The sequence below is a fragment of the Myotis lucifugus genome, unplaced genomic scaffold (assembly GCF_000147115.1).
Source record: "Myotis lucifugus unplaced genomic scaffold, Myoluc2.0 scaffold_6, whole genome shotgun sequence".
Taxonomy (NCBI): domain Eukaryota; kingdom Metazoa; phylum Chordata; class Mammalia; order Chiroptera; family Vespertilionidae; genus Myotis; species Myotis lucifugus.
This window is the reverse complement of record NW_005871054.1, coordinates 19732582-19755531: the sequence shown is the minus strand read 5'-3', so window position 1 is coordinate 19755531 and position 22950 is coordinate 19732582. Positions and strand designations below refer to the sequence as shown.

Sequence of the window (22950 nt, the reverse complement as noted above, 5' to 3'; positions counted from 1 at the left end):
AATCCCTCTAGGAGTAAATTGAATACGCGTTCCTGGTGTGAATGAACAGATAATGAAATAAAATGTCTCTGGCTCAAAATTCTAATAAGTTTTCATAAACTGTGATTTGAGATTCAGTAGGATACCTACATGCACATTTGGGATCCGACACTTTTTCAGAGTAAAAGAAAATGCTGGGAAAGTTCCCCGTGCGGAGGGGGTGGAGGAGGGGAGGGATCCGTATATGCTGCAGGTTTGAGAATCATTATTTTAGCTCTGGGGTTCTCAGACTGTAGTGCGCATGAGCATCGTGTGTGTGTGTGTGTGTGTGTGTGTGTGTGTGTGTGTGTGTGGCTGGGGGTTGTTCAGATTGCTGGACATGGCCCTGGAGTTTCTAATTCTGAGGTCTAATGTGGGGTCTTAAAATGTGCATTTCCTATAAGTGCCCGCGTGATGCTCATGCTCTGGTCCATGGCCCACTGTTTGAGAACCGCCACGCTAGAGGCAGTTTGTCTCAATCTTGACAGCAGCTGAAGTACCTGGGACTCTTGCTAAAATACAGGCTCTGATTCAGTAGATCGGCTCGGGGGTCTACGTCTTGGCAGCTCTCACAAGCTCCCCCAGGGAGGCTGATGCGGCTGGTCCAGCGGCCATCCTTCGGTAGCAAAGCTCTAATCTAAAGCATCATTTTCAACCTATTCAGTAACATCCTGGGCCATTCCTAGAGGTACAGCGGGGCTCAGCACACAGCATGGAGCACTCAGAGGGGTGGCAGCAGAGAGCTGGAGGGCTGCTTGGCGTTTGGCCAGCTGCTGTTTGAACATGCCCTTGGCTAAGCTCTATTGTCAATAGGGAACTTCACTGTACAGATTCCCAGTTTGCTTGTAGGACTAACACAGTGATTCTCAGCCCTGATCACAGGAGAATCTCCAGGGAGCGACAGAACCAGATGTTAATTCCCAGGCTCCTCCCCCGGGTATTGTGGTTTGATTTAAGGTGGGATCCAGGGAGTGGGGTTCTTCAAAGTCTTGTAAGTGATTCTAATGCACAGTCAGCACTGGGAACCACTGAAGTGTTACATGTTGTAGTTTTACAGATCACATAATTTTTAAATTCCTATTTGGCTAATTTATGTTCTACTAGGATGCAAACTATAACTTTATTAGGTCATTGAAAACAATGTAATTGAGCAAAACCACCAAGAAAAGGCTCTGTGTAGATTCCATTGCTGTTAAATCCTAAAAGCAGAGTAAAAGAAAACGCTGGGAAAGTACAGCTGGGGTTTCTGAACGAGCTGAAATATGAAATATTTCTGGGACTGTATCAACAAGCCTAATTTTTTCCCCTCGGGGTTATGATTGTGCGGAACAAGTCTTCACCGCGAAGCTTGCCAAAAAAGGTTATGATAAAATCATGGAATGTGAATGAAAAGAATTCCCAGTGTAACTTTAAAGGAGTCAGCCTCTAAATTTTAAAATGTAGGGGTGGCATATGCCTTGCATTTGTAATAGAAGCTTTGGGAACAGAATAATCCCGGATACCAGAAAACGCCTCCTTTTATCATGGGGTGGCTGTAAGGCCAAGGAGCAGATGAGGTTGGGAGGGCGGCTGGTGTGTGTGTGTGTGTCCAAAGAGATGAGGACACACCAAAGACCTGGCACCTCGTTTTTCTTTGTGAAGTCACTTTTGTATTCTGTATGTGAGCAAAAATCCAACCATTGACTCAGCACCCCAATTCCAAGGAGAGCTGACTAGGGAAGTTTTGAAGTTCCTCTTGCTTTCAGCACGGTGGGCTCAGTGGGAAGAGTGTGGGCTTGGGAGCCTCTGCCACTTGCTCTGTGACCTTAGCCAAGCTTCTTAGCCTCTCTGTGCCTGCCGCCTCCGCTGCCAACTAGATGGCATCTCTTTTTCACGTGGGAGTGCATAGGGGTGTGACGACAGCAAGTAGAGGCATGATGCCTCACACATAGAAGGTGCCCAGTTAGTAGAGATTGCTTTCATTTCTCTAGCATGGTTATGGGAATTGCATTCTTAACAAGAAACGCCCATCAGAATATTTTTCTTGTGTTTATTGATATATTTTTTTTACCGGTGAATTATACTAGTTTAGATTTCTCCTTAATAGTCATGAGGTATATTTTTATACTTGGAGAGTAGGATCATTCTTGCCTTCACACCTTCATTCTTGCTACTCCCTGCACCTGGACACTCCCCCCCTGCTCTTTGTGTGCCTTCTCCTTTCATTCAGGTCTCTGCTCAGGTGCCATGTCCTCCGACACCTGCCCCCTCAGCCACCTGGCTAATGCAGTCCACCCTCGTCACTGTTTCTGCTTCAGAGCATTTATCACCACCTGGCATGAGGCTGTGTGGCTCTTTGTTTATTGTCTAACTCCTCTGGAATTGTAAATTCAGGAAGGCGAGGCCTTTGTTTCATTTCCTGCCCATGGAGGTCATTCAGTAAATATTTGTTGAATGAGTGAGTGAAAAGACTGGAGAGGACATCACTGGTTGCGCCTCAGCTGGTACCATGAGGAGATTTATCTCCCAGGGCCACCAAGCGGCCCCTGTGCTACCAGGGCTGATGCCTTAGCTACTCCGAGACTCCAGATTATAAAGGAGGAAGATTACCAGAGTGACGTGTGGGGAAAATTGATCACAGACTCTTCTCCTCTTTACTCTGTGTTCTGCCTACCAAATTCTGACATTGTCGGGTCTAATCAAATTGGGGTCCCTTGAAATAGCTATCATCTCAGAATGATCCTGACTGTGTGTGTGTGTGTGTGTGTGTGTGAGAGAGAGAGAGAGAGAATTAGGATGCATTTCAGGAAAGGACTGAGTACCCAGCAGCCTCGACTTTGTGGTTGCTTATCTGAATTTTATCAGTCCATTTTATGCTGCCTGTTTTCCATTAATAAGTGTTTAGCATATCTGTTGTTTTTTTTAGAGATTTTGAAAGAGGAGGAAAACTTGGTAGTAAATGTGTGGTAATTCTATAAAAATGAAGTAGATATAATTAGAATCTGGCAGTATAATTTTTCTCTTCTCTTTTTTCTCTTCCCATCTAGTAGCATTTTCATTTTACTTTGGTTTTACTTAAATGTGTGTTTAAACTGAATACTCTTGAATGCGTTTATTGCGTAGATCATGATTGCACTTTTCCCTGTTGACATACAGACCTGGAGGCCTGTAGTTGGCCAACCTGTAGTCACACTAGTTAAAATTACTAGGAGTGGTACGAATTCTCCAGTATTATTATAATTAATCCTGGGTGACCCTGTCAATATTTTAAGGGCTAACCTGTTATAGGAAGACTATTAAAATAATGAAACTAGCGGATGGTCCCTTAATTACCTCTATTGCAAGTGCTACTGTCACTTTAGTCTGGTATATCTAGGGCAGTTTTTGTTGGTGATGGGTTTTCTTTCTTTTTTTGTATTTTTGTTAGTGTGGTGTTTTTTGGGTTTTTTTTTTTTTTGGTTATTAAAGATTCCAGTTTCAAAGTGTTGTTGCTAGGGCAACCAGACTGCAAAGCTTGTTAATTAACTTAAGTATTATATGTAGACATCATAGGGGAAGTGTCAGGAGAGAAGAGGCTTCTTTTCAAATGGATAAAATTAAAATTTCAGAGGTAATGTCAGAAAAGCCTTCTGAATGATGGAAAATACATGGTATGGCTGTAGTTTTTCTTCTCGATTTCTCCATGGAGGAGATGAAATAGAGACATAATGAAATGTACTGGAAGACTTATTTAGAAACAGGCTGAGAAAAAAGGAATCAGAAAAACAATTCCTGATGCTGTGGTAACCCTGGTTGGGTTTAGGTGACAGGCTGCTGACTGGTTGGGAGAGGGGAAGACGCTGGGTGAGTAGGGTTCTGGATGCTCTGTTGAAAGGTGAATAGAGGGTTGAAGGAAGAGAATAATAAAGCTAAGAAGGTTAACAATTACAAGATAAAAAGAAAGATATAGATCTTAGAAATCGAAATTATTTGAAAGTATTATTTTATAATTTGTCAAGTCACTATATAACTTGAATATTATGCCTGCTAGTCATAAAGTAAACAACCCAGTCTTGAAAATTTCAAGTCAAAACCTAATGTTAGAAACACAAAGAGAAGTTACGGGTACATAGTGGGAGGTTTGTATAGATCCTTCCTGGAAATTAGACTAAAAATGTAAGATACAGGGGATGTGAATGTCAGAAAAGCTTGATTTGATAGATTTGTAAGTTTGTAGTTAGTAAACAGAGAACACATTCTTTACAAATATCTATGTATTTTAAAGTTGACCATAGGCCACACATGCCAAAAACACACACACACAAACAAAACAAAAACACTCACAGAAGTAGAACATTGTATAGCCTACATTCTCAGGCAATAAGACAATATAACTATAAATTAAAAATCTAAAGGAAAGCCCCCCCCCCCCCAAGAAAAATTCATGGATGCAGAAATTCAACAGCATTTTTCTAGAAAGTCTTTATTACAGAAGAAACCAAAGTTGAGTTATAGATTATTTAGAAATGAGTTACATTGGGAGTAATGCATATAAAAAATTGGAATGTAACCAGAGCAGTATTTGAATAAAGTATTAAAATTATTAACATTTCTAAGAAAATAAAACAAAAGCAAACTAAGCATTAATCTTCAAATACTAGAGAAAAAAATCAGTGAAATAGTTAGCAAGGCCAAGAAGGAAGAAACTAAAAAAATTAAAAGAATCGATGAACATATAAACTACAAATAAGAAAGTTTGATCAATAAAGCCTAAAATGAATTTGAAAATCTAGATTAATCAGATTGAATTTCTGACTAAAGTATGTTAGTAAGAAAAGATTATTCTAAAAGAGGTACAACATGTGAATAATAGTCAAAAAAGAAAACTGTCGCTTCCTACTTTAAAATAAAAATACCGAGTTGGATAGTTTCACAAGTGGGTTTTTATGAAAACATCATAGAACAGATAATTCCTGTATTATAGCTGAGAAAGCGGTAGAATGTGAAACAGCTCATTGAGAAAGTTAGTGTGACTCTGAAAATAAGACTGGATGAAGCTAATACACACACAAAGGAGAGAGCTACAGGTTAATATTAATCAAGCTTATATATTTTTTAAAATTTAATTTTAGGAATCAAGTCCAGCTGGATCTTTTGAAACAGGTTTATTCTAAGAAGACAAGGATGATTTAAAATCTAATTGAGTGTATTAGTGAATTAAAGGGAAAGCCAGTATGATCATCTTGAGAAAAGTTGAAAAAGCACTTAATCAGATTTAACCCTCATTTTTAACATTCTTAAATCTTTTCCAAGGGGTGTTTTTGCAACAGTATATCACAAAGACAGTTCTTAAGAAGTAAACAAATGTCTTAAGGCCCTAACTGCAAAACACACATCAATAGATGACAATGTTGGGACTGTTTCAAGAAACAAAGAGCAGAATAACTAGGAAGATCTAATATGTTGGGTTTTAATGAAAACAAGTTTTATTGGTGCATATGTTTGAAAAGTGATTATAGATACCAAATATTTTACACAATTAGAATGTAATAAAATGTGATACAGAAAAAATTAATTTTGGCCCATTAACAAGAGTGGGAATTAAGAGCTATTTGCAGTTAAAGTCACAGAACTCTTATTAATTATGAGACCATGTGTTTGTTGTCAGCCAGATACACCATCTCCTAGGTGCAGTTTACAAACTCCAGCTCTGTTAGTCCCCGTACAGTGAAGATTCACTTTCTCCTCCTCAGCCTTTTGCTCTGTTCTGCCCGTTCTGACCGGGATCCAAGAGTGGAATTCCTCTTTCCTACTCAAAGCGGTTGCCTGTAGTTATTATATGAAAAGAAGCTATCTGCATCCTCCATCTATCCTGCTGCTGCCTCCCTGGCCCCCGTGCCCGTCCTGGGACACACGTCCTGTGCCTACCTCTGCGGGGATGCTCTCCTCCCAGCCATCTCCGCGTCCCAGCCCTCACTCCTTCAAGTCTTTGTTCAATTATCAGCTTCCCGCCCATGCCTGTTCTCACCAGGTTTTCACTGCTCCCTCTTCTTCCATGCATCCTCATTCCCCCTTGCTCTGTTCTGTTCTTCCCCCTGTAGCACTTACCACCCTCTACTATCTCTATAGTTTGCTTAGGCATAATGTTTATTGTTTATTTTCTATCACTCTCCACTGCATTGTAAGTTTTTTGAGGTCAGGGACCTATGCTTCTTCTCTTTATGGGATGCCCCAGGCTGCAGGAACAGCAGGAGCTCAATAAGTATGTTTGAATGAATTTTCTAGAGCGATGAGGATGAAGACTTCCCTGTACTATGTTTTGATTGGATATGAAGGAGTTAGATAAGGAAGATGGACAGTAAATGAAAGATACAGCAGTTGAGGTAGGAAACGACCCGAGGAACACGTGGCTTAGGAAATAGATCTGCTTTTGTGCGATGAAGCACCAGGAGAACTGAAAGTGAGGAGACCTGGATTCTCGCCTGAGGTGTACCGCTGACCTCGGGCGCATCGCTTCAGCTCTGGGCTTCAGTTTCTTTATCTACAAAGAGAAGAGCGTTTTTAAACGAGAAGACTGTGAACGAGGTCTAATCCTGCTTTGTGATTCTGTGTGGGTTTTACATGAGGAAAGGCAGAGCTTATGATAGCGTACCCCAATACTACATGGTACCATCTTTCCCCCCTTCCCCCAAGGTCCTGAGGCTACTATGATGTGCTTCTGGTTTATTTCCGTCTTTCCTCAAGGACCTAATTAATGTTGGTGTAAGTTTCTTAAAAACGTAAACGAAGGAGCTGAGGAATGGACTGATGTCTCCGGAAACTAGGGCTTTGCTTGGTCGGTTTTTGTTTCTAAGATTGAGGTGCAGCGATGGATCAGTGCATCCTACTAGAGAAAAGAGAATGCGGTACATTTGTTGGATCTCTGCTGGAGACAGAAACATACCAGATGGCATTTAGGGAAATTACAGGGGAATTTGGCTCGTCGTCCACCTTACTGAGATTCCACATCATAGAATCTTAATAAGTTCGTCTCCTCAACAATCAGAGCTCTTCCGTGCTGATTGTCATGTACACCGTCTCCCGTCCCTGAAGCAGCCGTGATTTATGTGTGGGTCTATTTTGTTATTTAAGCGTGCACTCTTTTCAAAGAACAGCCCTCAAAACTCCCTTTAAGTGCAAGGATCTCTCATTTAGTCAGGGACTGAGTTCAGTGTTCCGATTCTCCTGGCCGTGTAGGCGTCTTCCCTTTGCCTGTCTTCATCTTGGCCAACAGGCTGGACATTGATAATTCAACACAAGTGAGAGGGAAGATGGAGACAGAGGCAACTTCAGCCTCCCATCCTGGTGTCCGTGAGCAGATCTCGGGAGAGGTGTCATGGTTGTGAGGGTTTTCACCAGACCGCTTCCTCTCCCGTCCTCTTTGGTTAGTCATTGGATCGCTAGGACTGCGTGTGCTTCTGTGGAACGCGCCCCACAGCCTCCCGGCACGTGCTAAACTTTGTCTCTCCCATTTAGAAGAGAAGCCGGACTGCTCCAAGGCCCGCTGTGAAGTCCAGTTCTCCCCGCGCTGTCCTGAGGACTCCGTCCTGATCGAGGGCTACGCTCCCCCCGGGAAGTGCTGCCCCTTACCCAGCCGCTGCGTGTGCGACCCCGCGGGCTGCCTGCGCAAAGTCTGCCAGCCGGGATACCTGAACATTCTAGTGTCAAAGGCCTCAGGGAAGCCGGGAGAGTGTTGTGACCTCTATGAGTGCAAACCAGGTATGCACGCGCCTCGTCTCAGCAGCCGCGTCCCTCCACAGCAGCCCCTCCTTCCGCGTGCAGACGGGCATTCTCGCCGGTACACTGCGCGTCTGTCGCTGTGGGCTAGAGGAGCCTGACTTCTGGCCTCCTCTTCAGAGAAGCAGAGAAATGATTCCCTGGTACCACAGTGCCTCCAGAGGGGGACCCTGTCTGTTTCCCTTTTCTTCTTCTTTGTCCCCCTCCATGTCTGCTTGATGGGAGAGGGGGGGTTAAAACTTAAGGTACCTGCTGCTTCCTTCCCCCCAGAAAAGGTCTCTGAGCCTTCATTTGCAGATTTATCTGTTGCTTTTAATGATCACATTTAAAATAACCATCATACATAAAACAAAGTTTTTTTTAGGTGCATACAGGCATCAGAATGCCAGACGTTCCGTAAGGGAGTGCTCAGCCCCGATCTTCCCTCTTGCCCGTTCCCCACATCCATCTGTTGGCTCTGATAGCATGTGCCAAGTCATCTTTGGCTGTTCACTCACCTTCTTTGCCACGTGTGATCCGCTGCGGTGTCCCGGCTGTTTCTTGCTTTAGGTTATTTCTAACTTCCTTGGTCTTCTGGCAGTGTATCTTGCGTGGTCTATGAATAGGTTTGGGCTCTAGTGATTTCCTCTTTACATGTCTCTAACCATTAGTCAGATTTCTCTTAACTGCTGGATAAATGCTTCAAGCAAAACAATCCTTTGTGCATCTCTTGAACTGTTTTATTAGAAGCGCATCTACCCACGTAACCACCGTTGGCTTAATGCTCTCTCTGTGTCTTCATCTGAACTCTTAAGTGTCTTGTCCCCTGCTCTCCTTGTGCGAAGACCTGGGACGCATTACCGATCTCGAACGTTGAGTGAACCGAATGTGCCCGTGTTAGGACAGGCTTCTGGGAAGCGAGGCCGGCTGCAGAAATGTGTCCCGAGCCAGGGTTTCATTTGGGGACTCAGTCAAAATGCCAGTACATGTCACAGTAAACGGTGCCTCTGTCTGCCCCTTCCAGTGTTCAGCGTGGACTGCAGCACTGTGGAGTGCCCCTCCGTTCAGCAGGCCGTGTGCCCCCTGGATAGCTACGAAACTCAAGTCAGACTCACAGCGGACGGTTGCTGCACGCTGCCAACAAGGTCGGTCTGTCCTCAGTTAATGAGCTTCCTCCTGTCTTGTGTGTTAGCATCCTGGGAGGCAAAGTTTCAAGCATGCAGTTTGTTTTCCCCAACAATTAGGGAAACCCGATCTTCTCCCGTTTCTGCGGAGAAATCACTGAACTGTTACTACAACTTGGTATTTACCTGTGTGGTTCCTCGGATCCAAGCCAGGTGTTCCCAGGGGCAGTCACTAATCCTCATAGACCCTTCATGTCGGGGTGCCGTGCACTTCTGCAGACTGGGAACTGTCCAGGCAGACATGCCCCTCAGGAGGTAGCCAGGGAGGCAGCGAGGTGTCCATCCATAGCGGGCATGTCATTCGATCCTCTGCAGTGACTCTTACAGGAGCTTGACCATTGTGACCACTAGGATGAAACCCTGCATCATGGAGTTCTCCCCAAGGATTCTTCACATCTACCAGACCTATTGCAGACCTATTGCTGGCAGAGGCAAAGAGGAGTCTATGTTTTTGCAGTACTTTCTGGAGTAACAAACACATCTCTCTTTGGCTTGATGGGGAGAAAAAGGGGCTGGCATTCTAGTCGTAGCAGCAGGACATCCACTTAGCCTATAGGATGGGTTCATCCCCGAGCGTGAAGGGCTGCAGGTCTGTAATGAGGGGCTTCCTTGCACCACCATAGAGCTGGCCCTTGGGCTTGGCTTTTGGGAAGACCCTGCTTAGAAACGGGGGCTTACATCCTGCTCCTTCTAAGATGCTCTCTCGCCCTCTGCCATGACCTTCCCCAGGCCACTAAGACGTCATTTAGGCTAAGTCATCTCATTCCTTTCAACTTTTGCTCTACATTTACTATCCAGACACTGCCTTCTTTCACTCTGTCTCCCTCAGTCCCAGTGCCAGGCACTTGGCACCTGTGTTTGTTGCATGAATAGTTGTGATTATGCAGCTGGGAGTATCTCTGATCCTTAGTGAAGGTAAGTACCCATTATTTGTCCGTATCTGGAGTAGACTTTCCAGGCTGTTCTGATAATTACTTCTTTCTTCTTTCTTGTCTTAAAATACATGAGTTCTTTAACACCACCTCACCTTTGTCCTGTCCGAGACCCTGAAATTCTCTCCGACATATTTGACATGACTTCCCTGTTCCTTACACTGTATCATAAAACAGATACAAAAGCTTCTGTGAAGATAATGTAATAGTGGCACAGCCCCTTCTTATGATACTGTGACAGGAGAATTTGCGTGCAGATGCTTGGAAAGGGGTGAAGCATCGTGCAAACATAGGGTATTACTAATCAATAAAGGAAGGGAGTGGAGCATTGCTGAAAGTAGCAGATGTCCCTTCAAGGTCTTTATGAAAAGGAAGGTAGCGTGGTATATTCCAGAACCCAATTAATCAGAACAAAGCCAGTCGTTAGTGAACAATCCCTTCAGTGAGGAAAAGGGACAGCCCTCATTCACTGCGATCAGGGTAATGTAGGACCATCTGCGCGTAGGAGGCACGCCAGGGGCTCGGAGTGGGTAGAAGCTACGGGAAGACCTCTTTAATCTCAGTTGAAGAAGAAACATTTTCTCACAGCTAATGATGTGCTGTAATGAATTGGGCTGCTTCCTGAGATAGTCTGAGCTCCCTGGAGCTGGAGACGGTTCTTTCTGTCTGGATGGCCACCTGCCAGGAATGCTTAGAAGAAATGTGATGTTGGAAAGGAGGTTCAGCTAGAAGCCGTCCGTCTTCCTCTCCAAGCTTCTGTGAGTCTGGTAAACATAAACCTTAGGATGGTTATTACTGTAGGGACGTGGTTTTTGACTTTGCATTCGGAACTAAGGCGTGGTCAGTGGAAGGTGCCTCTGATGAAGGAATGGGGAACATGGAGAAGGAAGTCATTCAGGCTCCCACTGTAAATTATTTGCAGGGAAGGGGTAAGTTCTCACAGCTCTTTAGTTTCCTGTGCTTTAGGTAGCCGGTGACCCCTGCTTCCCGCCCCCGCCCCTTCTCCACACACACATCCTGTGTTTCCACCTGACATGGCCCCTCCCCGAGCGCTCTCACGCTCCCTGCCTTTTGCGTTTGCACTTGACTCCTCTCCCCCTTCGACAGCTTTCACTCCTCCTTCTGGATTGCAGTTCCCTCTCTTCAAAGTGTTTTTAGTCTTCAGCCCCTACGATGACTTAGGTGTACCTCCTCTGCCCTCTTTTAACTTAATTCCCGTGCGTCTCTTTATCATAGCACTTTAATAATATATAACATCATTGATTCTTTTTGTCAGCTTTTTTCCCACTCTGTGTGATTCTCAAGGGAAGAGAATATTTTAGAGGCTCTCGTACCTGGAATAGGATTTGATGTATACCAATCTACATTTATTGATGAATGAATGAACGAACAAATGAATAAGCAAATGCGCCCGCTCTTAGGCATAATGACTTATATGTTGAAGAAGAGGAAAATTATCTTCCTGCCTTGGCTCACTTTAAAACCCTGCAGTTTTTCCCCAACCCCCTTCTTAATGGCCCAGTTCTCAATACTTTCTAAACCATCCATTCCAAACACCAAGCTCACTTTTCAAAGCACAGGGTGCCTTTATCTCTCCTTTCCACCTTTTCTAATATTGTTCATCCTGCAGGACTCCAATTAAATCCCACTTTACCCACAAAGGTCTTCATGCTTCAGCCAACTCCCATCCCACCCCGTAGGAACTCTCAAAATAGACCTCCCCATGTGGCAGTTCATCATATACTTCCTTGCATTGTTCTTGGTGTTACATGTATGAAGTCTTGTCTCACCAACAAAAGGATGTTTCTAAGGTCAGAAATTGTGTCTTTCTTTTCCTCTGTGCATGCAGTAAATACCGAATAATTGCTAAGTACAGAATATGTTCAGACTGTGGCTTAACCTAGTTTAGCATATTACGTAGGTTCCTCCTTTCTAGGGAGGACAATAGACAAGTCATACTTTGACAAGAGAATAAAAACCCAAACAATCATGTGGAAATGGAAATAGAAGAGAGCCTCGTAGGTAGTAATAGTGGTAGTATTTTAAGAGGGGAAAAAACAAAACAAAAAAACGACGTAACTTTGTTCCTATGTATGAACCATGTTCAAAATTTGCTCTCATAAGCATGATGTTTAGATATAAAGAAGATCATTGTAGAGCATGTAAAATCCTGTTATGATTATTTGACCTTTACTAGCATAATTGGAAAGAGCATTGCTAAGAATTTAGAGCCATCTTAGATAACACTGATTATGTGGAGAATTCAGAGGGGAAAGGCCCTGTGCAGTTAGGACAACATCAGATGAAATATCAAAGTTTGGCGGTAGAGACGCACCTTGGGTGAAAGTAACCACCCTTTTTATAAGGATATATTATGCCTTCCATAGACTACAAAAGGAATGTGTGGACTTTCTCCCACCTTATCTTAAAAAATAATCCTCTCCCTCCTTCATTTCCATCCGAATGGAATTGCCATTCCCAGTGAGACTGTGTCACCTGTTCAGGTCGTTTGCTGCCCTGTTTCGGGGTGAGTCCTCGCTCAATTTGTTAATTTTCTTTAGAGTTGTCTCTTTTCAGTTCAGTCATTCACTCAGTTATTCGTTCATTCATGAATTGAGCCCTCACACGTGACAGACACTGACTCTAGATGTGCCTTTCACACGTGGGTATCCCCTTCCGTGTCTGCCCCTGACCACTCTGGGTTTCCCACCTCCCTCTGCCCTTTCTAAGCACAGGTTATGCCTTCGTTCCTTGCTGCATCTCTTCTTTTTCATAATGGCCCATCATCCTGTGTTTCCCTCTTTTGCGGTGTTTCATCCTGTTTAGACATCATTCTTATGTGATATAATTAGCTTTTAACCATTTTTAGTTCTTCCCTCCCTCGGCTTGGTTTAGGTTTCCAGGCCCCCTGCCAATTCTTTCCATCCTTTTCTCTTCTCTTGGCACTGGACTGTGATGGGAGCTCTATGGCAGCTCATCACACCTCTCAGAAGGTAGTGGAAGGGAGTGAGTGCGCTGGGCCGTACATTGGGCCTAAGCACTGCATGATAAGAAGGAGAAATGGGACTGTCCATGTGGCTCATGGCACTTGAATGTCTTTGGAAGGCCTTTTGTATGTGTGCGTGCAAACACCTCCAAGCAAAAGGAAGCTTACAGCCAGACAGTTAGGGTAGTCACTTGGATCCCAATGACGTCTTTGCAGAGAAGGAAAAACAAAAAATTCTATAAGTAGCACGTAGGGTAGCAGTACCAAAGACAGCTTAACTGTGTACTGTGCCTTGCTGTTTACAAAGCATTCACTTTGGTTATTCTCATTTTATTGTCATCTGGTTCCATGAGGAACTTACGGACATGAAAATGGGTTGAGAAATACGTGACTTGTGCAAAATCATAAGTGTTCTCTGGTACAAGGGACAGAGCAGGTCCAAGTCTTGAGCCCACGTTCTTTGATTCAAAGGCCTGTGCTCTCACTGCAGTTTTTTTGATGATTGTGTGTATGTGTGTTTTAAGTCAAGGATATATATCAATGAATATGAATTCAGGTCTCAATGAATATGAATTCAGATCTCATCCACATACTTATTTATATCAGCATAGTACATATTAACACGATATACGTATGCTTCAGTTACTCATTGCTGTGTAACAGGCACCATCAAATGTAATAGCTTAAAACAACAGTGATTTATTATTTCTCACAACTGTGTGATCTGGGCTGCTCTTCTATAATTAGCTGGCCGATCCTCATCTGAGGCTGGGAGGTCTAAGGTGATGTCACTCACATGCCTGGGAACTCAGGTGGGATGGCTGGGAGGCCTCCTTACCTGAAGGCAGAATTGAGAGGAAGTAGCAAAGCCTTCAGAGACCTCTTGGAAGTCACACAGCACCACCCCCACTATATTCTCTTGGCCAAAGCAAGTCACCAGGATAGCCCCGATTCAAAGAGCCGACAATAGATCCCACAGGAGAAATGGCAAAGAATCTGTGGCCATTTTTTAAGCTGCCACAGCATACGTTTAGTCATGTAGGTGCTCGTTAGATTTCATTTTCTGGTTGTAGAAAGTGGAGGGCTGCAGATATGTGACCCTTTCCCAAGGGGAATGTCCTTCTGGCCCTGGGGCTCCCGTCCTCAGGTGTCCTTCAAGCAACCTGGTGGTTCAGCTCCTTTCCCTACCTTTCTGGGTCTCTCTTCCCTTGCCCATCAGCAGTTCACCTGGGAGCAGACTTGCTCGAGGAGCCTGGGAGCACCACCTCAGCTTTAAGCATCATTTAGCCAACCTTTCTTTTTTAACTCGCCTCCTTCAGGAATGTTGTGACTAGTTAAACTCAGTGCTCTGTCATCACCCGAAGGAAATGCCACAAGACCTGCCTAATGAAACCAAGTCAATTCCAAAACAAGCCCACAATAAAACCTTTCAAAGGTGTTGCATGGAAATTCTCCTCTATAGTGGTTGATTCAGTAATGGTTGTCAGAGGGAAATGGACCCACCAGATGGGTAGAGGGTAGACCCAGCCTGGGCTGTACACCTGGGCATCCCATGTTCTCCTGTGCCAGCCAGCCCTGCCCTCAGCCCCGGGGGGCTATTTCTCCAGAGAGCTCCTAGGACAGTTTTTGTCTCTACACTCCTCACTCTTTGCTATCTCCAGTGTGTGTGCCCGATTTTACAGAATCTTCCCTTGACCCCTGTAACTTTTCACCAGTCTTTTTAGATACAGGCTTCCAGGGTAGACATTAACTAGTTAAACATCTAGACAGTATTACCTCTCTACATTATTCACTTTTACTGTAACTCAAATGAGGTTTTCAGTACCCTGTGCATTTTGATTTGTTACATAACTATTTTTATATTTTTATTAAGATGAATGAGGGTCATATGTTACTGACAGTCACCCTTTCTAAATTTATTTTAATGAGATTTGTCCCAAACTTTTTGTTCTGAAATGTTCTGTTATCAATTTCTGTCTATAAATAGGCATTTCCTAAAAGTTATGGAGAAAAATCCAGTCGGATTGTTTTGTGGTGGAAATAAGTCATTGTTTATAGTGTTCAGACTTAAAATAGGGTTTCTCCTGCTCGAGCCCAGCACAGCGAGCCCAGCTCCCTGGCTCCGGCCTCTCCGACTAAAATGTCCCGTTCTCTTTCAGAACCTGTACCCTGAACAGTTATATCTCTTGCTTTCTGAGACACACACACACACACTCTTCCCCCTCCACCAGGGGGCAGGTTGTATTTTACTTTTAAATCAAGATATAGAAACATGTTAAACTTTTTCTTAGTCCAGCCCTAGCCGGTTTGGCTCAGTGGCTAGAGCTCCAAACTGTGGACTGAAGGGTCCCAGGTTCGATTCTGGTCAAGGGCACATGCCCCGGTTGCCGGCTCGATCCCTAGTGTGGGGTATGCAGGAGGCAGCCGATCAATGATTCTCTCTCATCATTGATGTTTCTATCTTTCTCTCCCTCTCCCTCTCTGAAATCAATAAAAGTATGTTAAAAAATGAAAGAATTAGTCCAAAAGAATTAAAGATTTTCTATGATATGTTAGATAAATGTTGACTGCTATGTGACTTTGCAGTGGAAATGTAGTCGAGCCTGAACCATAGAGCTTACACAGGTGTGTGTGCGCGTGTGTGTGTGTGAACCATAGAGCTTACACACACACACACTCTTCCCCCCTCCACCAGGGGGCAGGTTGTATGGCTCTCCCATTTCAGAGATGGATCCTCACCCGAGGAAGGGCCCTGCCCAGTGAGTGGCAGAGCCAGGCTGTGCTGTTAGTACGAGCCCCACCAGGCAGCCCTGTCCTGTCAGCCTGAGCCCCTCCCCAGCCCCACTCAGAAGGCTTAACAGTCCATGTCCTATACTTTGCTTTGTTGTCCTCTGTGAGCGAAGTACATGTGAACAAACTGTCCAGCAGCTAAAGAATTCTCCACGCGTCACGTGGCACCGTGCAGAGAGCACCTGGCTGAAGTTGAGCGCCAGAATCCAGGCCCCTTTCTGCATGAACTTGGACACACCTCTCACTTCCTCTGGGTCTGCTTTCTTATCTGTGAAAGAGGGAGGAGAGGAGGGATTTGATGACCGCAAAAGTAACTTCAACCTTGACATTCTTTGACTTTCCCAAACCCTTTAGAGGGGAGGAACCCACGCCGCTGGCAACAGGAGACTCCTGGGAAAGGAAGGAGAAGGGAAAGTTTTAGAAAATCCCAGTGTCCCACAGATAATGGGGAAATACGTGATTTGCGTAGTGAGAGGAAGGGGAACAAGTCCAAATGAAGTCATGAAAGAATGGTGGTTACTTTTTTTCCTCATTTTTTCACTAGGAAACCTTAGAAATGGCAAAATGAAATAAACGATTAGACTAACGATTTAAACCACAGTCATCAGCGCTGGTTGAATTGTAGAGCTGGGTGATAATCCAATAAAGTAGATTGCCTGTTATGTTTTTTAAATATACCTATGAATAGATAGTTCCTTATATAGCAGATGCAGAGGCGATCTGACCAGAGGCTGAATTCATGGTATAAGGCTTTACTCTTAGAAACTGCTTTCCAATAGAACGTGGTTTCTACGAGCTGTACTTTCCCTGAGGTTCTGTCTTTGTCTCTCTTCCCTGTAACTCCTGTTTATTTAGCTCTTCCATATTCTTATTGGAGTGTTCTGTATTTCACACTTACACACAAACACGTAGACACACAGAGCATTGCCTTCGGGGAGGAGTTTTAGATTCTTTGTTCCTAACTTTGATTGGACCATCACTTTCTTTTTCTCTTAAAACAAAAAGCAATCTGTTGAATTAAGTTCCATGTTTTTGTTTAAGCCTCAGTTTTGTTTCTCTCTTACAAGACATTCACCTTAGAAGACAATTTCCAACTCACACCCTGTCGTTTTTCATAATAGCTCTAAACTCTGTAGGTCCAGGAAGTGAAGTAAGATAAAAGGAAGGATGCCAACCCCATAGTAGCTGAGATAGGTCAGATATACAGGCCACAACCAGAGCAGTGGGGAGGAACTCACCTTCTCCGTAACATGCACGAGTTCATACTGCTACTTCACGTGGAAGATCAAGGATGCTTCGTTCCCATTCCTCGGTCCTGGTTTCTTGGTGTGATACTGTGTTTTGGTGACGGAATCTTAGCAGATTGCTAGCACACTGCTTCTTGTGAAGGATACAGATATTTCGGAAAGGAGCTTCCAGAATTCACAGCCTGAAGTTGACTCATACCGGATGAAGCCAGCGGAATGGAATCTTTGGCAGATCGTCTCTTCCCTTCAGAAGCACTTGAGTTGAATCGGAATGACTCTAACCCCAAAGCTACAGTATGTGAAAACAGGGCGCAGATTGGAAAGTGCTCAGTTAAATGGCAGCGACTCACGGGGGACCTCATGGAAGACAGAGAACCCGGGGCTTGGTGTGGGGAACGACGACGAATAAGACGGCCCAGGCTGGAAGGAACTCGACAGCTAAACAGATATCACCTCGGCCAGTTCAAAACAGCTTCAGGCCTTTGGAAAGTGATAAGAGAACACACACCAACTGACTAGTCTGCCCTCAAGAAAATTAATGGATGGCTTTGTACCAAATAAGAAAACCTGAATTTAAGAAAAAGCCATAAAGTAATAATGCCAGCTCTACGTCCAAAGTAAGAAACCAAGGACCTAAAAAAGAAAAGAAAAGCACACAGGGAATAACTAGTGATAATTTTTCATATTCCTCCCTATTTGCCTGCATTTTTAAATCTTAGGATGACACAGTTCCCATCTTACTGAGAACTCGGTGGATTTTCTTATTCCTCTGCTCCAGTAACGTCTGAGTCATCCCTTGCTTCTGAGTAATAGTGGTGGAGGGACAGTGTCAAGAGTGCTTTCACTTTGTTTGCTAACCTACTTCCACTTGGGTGGTTGAGCTTCCCAGAGCTGCTCAGTCGGCTCTTATCTCCAGAGCCTCGGCCCATCATCCTGCTGTTTAAATCTCTACGAGGGTGTTGGGAGCACGGGGTTGAGGATTACTCAGGGTCGGGAACACGGGCACATTAGCCCAACCAGGCACATACATCAGAGCCTGATCCGGAGGGTGGCTTGGAATTGACAGATTTTTTTTTATCATAGCACTGGGAGCACGCCCTAGTTCTTTGAGATGGTATTAAGCTCTTTAGATCACTAGGTAATATGTACTGTAGGCCCATATGCTTTTAATATCGTGTTAGGTGATTAAATTGCTTGTATAATACCTACTTAAATAGCCAGTGGAAATTGGCCCTAGAGATGCATTTTCACAAGGACATTATCAAACCTTATAATTAATTATCATGTTCATCTATTCCCAGGACTTTGTCTCAAAGAAGATGGCACTTAATAATAGTTTTTGTTTCCTGTGTTTAAAGATCAGTCTATTGGTAGGCAAATTTCTCTCATTCACTTCACTTTTTTGGTGGTTTCCTTTCATTTGGATAATTTATCCAGCTGCTTTTAAGGGGAAACGTAAAATTATACAATATGTAAAATATGCATTAGCATAGCACAGATCTAAACCATTTCTCTGACTCCTGAACATGCTATCATGGTAGCGTTCTCTCAGTTTTTAAACACATGCGGGGGGAAAAGTTTGGAAATGTATTCGAAGCCCTTCTTTCTCAACTAAGAAAAGAACATCTATTCTGTTGCCCTCTGTCACAGTAATTTTTGGCCCAAAAGAGCAAGTCATCTCATAACTAAAAAAGCCAGAGTCTATATTAAACTCTGATGTTTTTAAAACAAAATAGTTGTAGGAATTCCATGTTGTTATTGGACGTGTCCCCAGATGGAGGAAGCTATGCTTTCCTAGAAGTAGAGCCCTTGCCCGCTGGAGATGAACTGTCTCCCGTGCAGAGACGTTAATCTGTCAGTAATTTGCTTCATATGTGGACGCCCTGCGCTTCCTTCCCACGCGCCTTAGACCTGTGTTTCACCGTGAGGTTGACCAGTGTATAGTGTACAGTTTTATTTTATACGGGTTTCAGTCCTGAAACAAAGCTCAAGGCTCTCCCTCTGGCTTCATTGGCTTACAGTTTGGTCTGAATGGGCCTGGCCGTCACCAGAGTCTAAATACATGCCCTCTGACTGTCACTGAAAGACTCAACTGTGAATTCCATTACGCTTGCGGGAAACTTGGAAAGCAGACTCCACCGCATGGATCGTGCGAACCCTGCCCAGCCCCATTGAAGACATGACACAGGCCACCGGAACCACGGTGCCACACAGCTCTGCAAAAGTGTATTGGGAAGTTGTTTACATCACAGATAAGCAAACCTAAAATGTTAAAATCCTCCTTCTTCTGGAAACGCCAACCGCACCCCCATATTCCATAGCATGTGTTCCACTCTTCATTTGCACCTTTACGTTGGGTGGGAGTGACCGGGCTCCTCTTGCTGTGTAGACACAGTTTGCAGAGGGCTTGGGGTTCTGTTCGCCCAGTAGATATGTAACCGCTTAACCGGGACCCTGAGGGTCAAGACAGCTAGTTTCTCTTGGACTTCATGCTCTGTCAGTCCACTGAATCATACAGACGGCCGCCTTTTAAATGCTCTCTCTCTGACTTTGCCCTTGTTTGGAAAGGAAGGAAGTTGTATCTCATGGCTCTTGTGATGACGTGGTCAAGTGCTTTGATTTCCATAGCGAGACCAGGGTTTCTTGAAGAATCTTCTGACACTTCCTAAGACGTTAGATTGTGTAGTTTTTGATGGTAAGGATGCACCTTATATAGTGTCTAACACAGGTAAATAATATCTGCTTTTAATTACATTTATAGACAGTTCATCTGTGGCAAGTCCTGCCATCAGTGGTTTTGGTGTGTTCAGGGAACAAATTGTTGAGTGTTTATCTTGTGCCAGGCATTGTACTACCTGTTGGGACTAAGATGTCGTCACCAGTGTGAAGGAGCTTGCAGTCTAAAGGGAAGGCGAACATGTATAAATCACTAGTATTTAAACTGCTACATGCTTGAGAAGTAGAAGTGTGCAAAAGGAAAAGTAAGCTCACAGAGCAGAGAGAGATTAATTCCATTCGGAAAACTGTCAGTTTTGACTTTTGAGCTGAATCTTTAAGCATGAGTCAGAGTTCGGCAGATGGAGAAAGAGGAAAGGGCATTCTAGGCTATTGGCGTCATTGCTTTTTAAACTTTTAATATGTTTTGCGACTTAAAACATTCTAATCCCACCTATCTTTATGATTCAAGAAGAATAAAATTCATAACAATTGTTTTCTCCTCAGATGACCTCCTCTTTGCAAGACTGCATCCCTTGTTTAAGATGTTTTCCATTAAAGATGCTTCTCAGTGTGATACGCAGGATCCCTTAGTAGCCACCCCTGGCCAACCTCTCTAGCCACGTCCCCTGCAAGCCCCTCTACAAGGTCCCCCAGTCCCCTTCCCACCATAATATGCTCCTGGTGGGCTGAACTGTTTGCTCCAATCTAGACACACTGCAGTCTTTCTTGTTTCTGTACATTTGACTAGGTGTTCCCCTCTTCCCGGAATGACCTCCTCTCCACCCCCACGCCTCCCCACTTGATGGACACTTCGCAGTCTGTGCCCTTCACACTGCTGTGCACGGGTACACACAGCATCAGCTGTTTACCTTTGGGCCTCTGGTCAGAAAAAGCATCCTGGAGAAGTGGTCCTTGGGGGTGAGTGGAGGTTTGCCATTGACATGAGGAACTTCAGTGTTGAGGACGTAGGACAGCTACTGCTGGGCGTGTGCTTCTCCCCAGCAGCCCTCGGCAGCACAGAGGAGGAGGTCATTGGTTTGATTTGCAATTGGCAGCCTTGGGACTGAATTTGATTGCACCCCCCCCCCCAAACATGTTTTCCTTTTGCCTATTTTTTTTGGGGGGGGGTATCTTTAGATTACTCATCAACACTGAAAAACTGGGAGGCTTCACATGAACATCTGGCTTCTCTGGAGCGTTTGGAAGGTATAGCTGTAACACTGCCCATCTAGTTTCTATGCGGAAGGAGTAGTGATGCCCCCGCGGAGCAGGGACCCTCTTGAGTTGTCTGGAGTAGCTCTGCGCTCCAGGACTCCTGCCCAGCTCCTGCAGACTTCAGGTTTGCCGTCTCCGGGCTTCACTAACTTAGGGTTGGGGGTCAAGGGACCAGATGCAAACGCAGGTTAAAGGGGCAGGACGTTTAAAGGCCTCATGAGGACGGTGGTTCAAGTAAGCCCCAGGGGTTTGGGGCTGTCTCATTAAGGAGGTACACTCCGGACAGGCCCAGACTGAGGAGAAAGGGAAGGATCTGGGGAGGAGAGGTGCCGGTGCCGTGAGGGTGATGAGTCAGTGCGGGGGAGCACACGGATGAGAGAACTGGGTGAGCCGTGTGATCAGCGAGCAGGATGTTTCACTTGAGAGAGTTCAGAGTGTTGTGGCCATCGGAGTGAGCGGCTGAAGGGGAGCGGGAGCCAGAGTCACTGGATTCCAAAAATCGGGTGAGGTCAGGGTGATGAAAATGCCTTTCCCACATAGACATGCAGCCGTCCAGCTTATAATTACATGAAATAGCTAGCAGGCGTTGAGTGCTTCTGTGTCCGAGGTGCTTTGCACGTATCCGTTTATTTCATCTACATAGCAGTCCTATGGCATATTTTAATGATCTTGGCTTTTACATATGGTACAGTTGAGGCTTAGGGAGAGGATGTAACTTGCCTGAGGCCATATGGCTCCTAAGTGGCCAGAGCTCGAGTCTAAGGCTGATGTGAGTGCTATCTCTGGACTCTCCCCTCTCCCCCCCATAGGCAGTGGGTAGGGGGCAACACCTCCGAGGGAGGGCTTGGCTGAGAGGAGAGCAACCAGGTGGGGCTGCTAGCCAGAGGCCAGCCTGGAGAATGTCCACCTCCCATCAGCCCAGGTGAACAAGTAAGGGGGAGGGGGGCAGTTTGCGGTCTCCCTGGAGGAGCTGCAAGGAAACAGCGTTTTCAGGCGAGAACCAGGTGATGAGTAGGAGAGGGTTGAGTGGTGCCCTGTGTGGTGGTGTTCAGGTGTTGAGAGGTGGTCCCCACAGGAAAAGTGGGGAAGGCAGAGAAGGCGGCGTGGAAGGGCGAGTCCCAAGAGCAGAGCAGGACTCTGGGGATGCACCTTCCCTCCGGGACCGGAGGCCAGAGCGTCCTCACTCTGCACTGATGACCGTGAGCAGAGGCCTGGGGCTTGACAGCCCCACGCACCCAAGTGGACACGGGCTTAAAGGCAGCTGTTTCAGCCTGCTCGGCCCAGCAGGCTCTGGAGGAGTGTTAGCAGCCCAGGCAGCAACGCTTGGCTCAGGTTTTCAAATAGATGCGTTGTCCTGACGTCATGGTGGTGGTCTTCACCGGCCCCGGGAAGGGGATGGGATAGTCCACATCCCACATCCCGTTTGTGATTATGTGTTCAACGCCTCCCTGAAGGGAAGGCAGGGCCTGTGTGCCCCCGGCCGCCATGCAGGTCAGTGCCCTTCTGCATGTCCGCACTCAGCAAATGGGTGCTCACAAGCTAAGCAAACCCACATCCCAAAGCATGCATTTCTCATTTCTCGTGCAGTCGGCAATCCTGGCTCCGAAGAGAGAATGCCTTATGTTCCTCTATTAAAACTTACTCTCCACTCCAAACCCGCTCCTCCTTCCCGGAGCACACTGTGTCCCTCCTTTTTCTGACTGGTTTTCCTGCGTCTCTCCCCTGCCCCCTCTCCACCCTCCGAGGCCACCTGGCCCACCACAGCCTAAGGAAGGAAAGGCTGAGAGCTCATTGCTGGGACTGGATCGTTAACAGGTTGTTGGCTGAATGGAGTGGGCTTCAGGAAGCCTGCCGGGTCCCAGGTGTCCCGTGTTCCTTTCCACGGGGCCCTGTGGGTCCTCTCGGCCGTGTTTCTGTGCCTCTGGTTTTCCTGCCACCAGGATTGAGTCCTTGGGAACGTCCCCAGCTCTCTTCCCCAGCCGGTCACATCCAGGCGGCAGGGCAGTGTGTGCAGTGTGTGTCATTGCTTTCTCCTTGCCACACCCACTACCATGGGGCGTGGTTCTAGAAGTTAATTTTATAAATCCTGCAGGAACCATGTGGGCTTGCAACTTCCATTTTCCTACAGTTTCTACCACTTCCATTTT

The 22950-nt window shown here is 45.4% G+C and overlaps 1 protein-coding gene across 1 annotated transcript in view; it reads left to right on the top strand.

Moving 5' to 3' along the window:
• The window catches only part of CRIM1 (cysteine rich transmembrane BMP regulator 1), a gene marked incomplete at its 5' end in the record, with an annotated part of 135599 nt that overhangs the window by 32497 nt on the left and 80152 nt on the right, over positions 1-22950 (top strand). Inside the window, 2 exons of the mRNA XM_023746239.1 lie at positions 7492-7734; positions 8756-8876. Of these exons, the coding sequence (XP_023602007.1) occupies positions 7492-7734; positions 8756-8876 (364 nt within the window). The remainder of the gene's footprint in view (positions 1-7491; positions 7735-8755; positions 8877-22950) is intronic.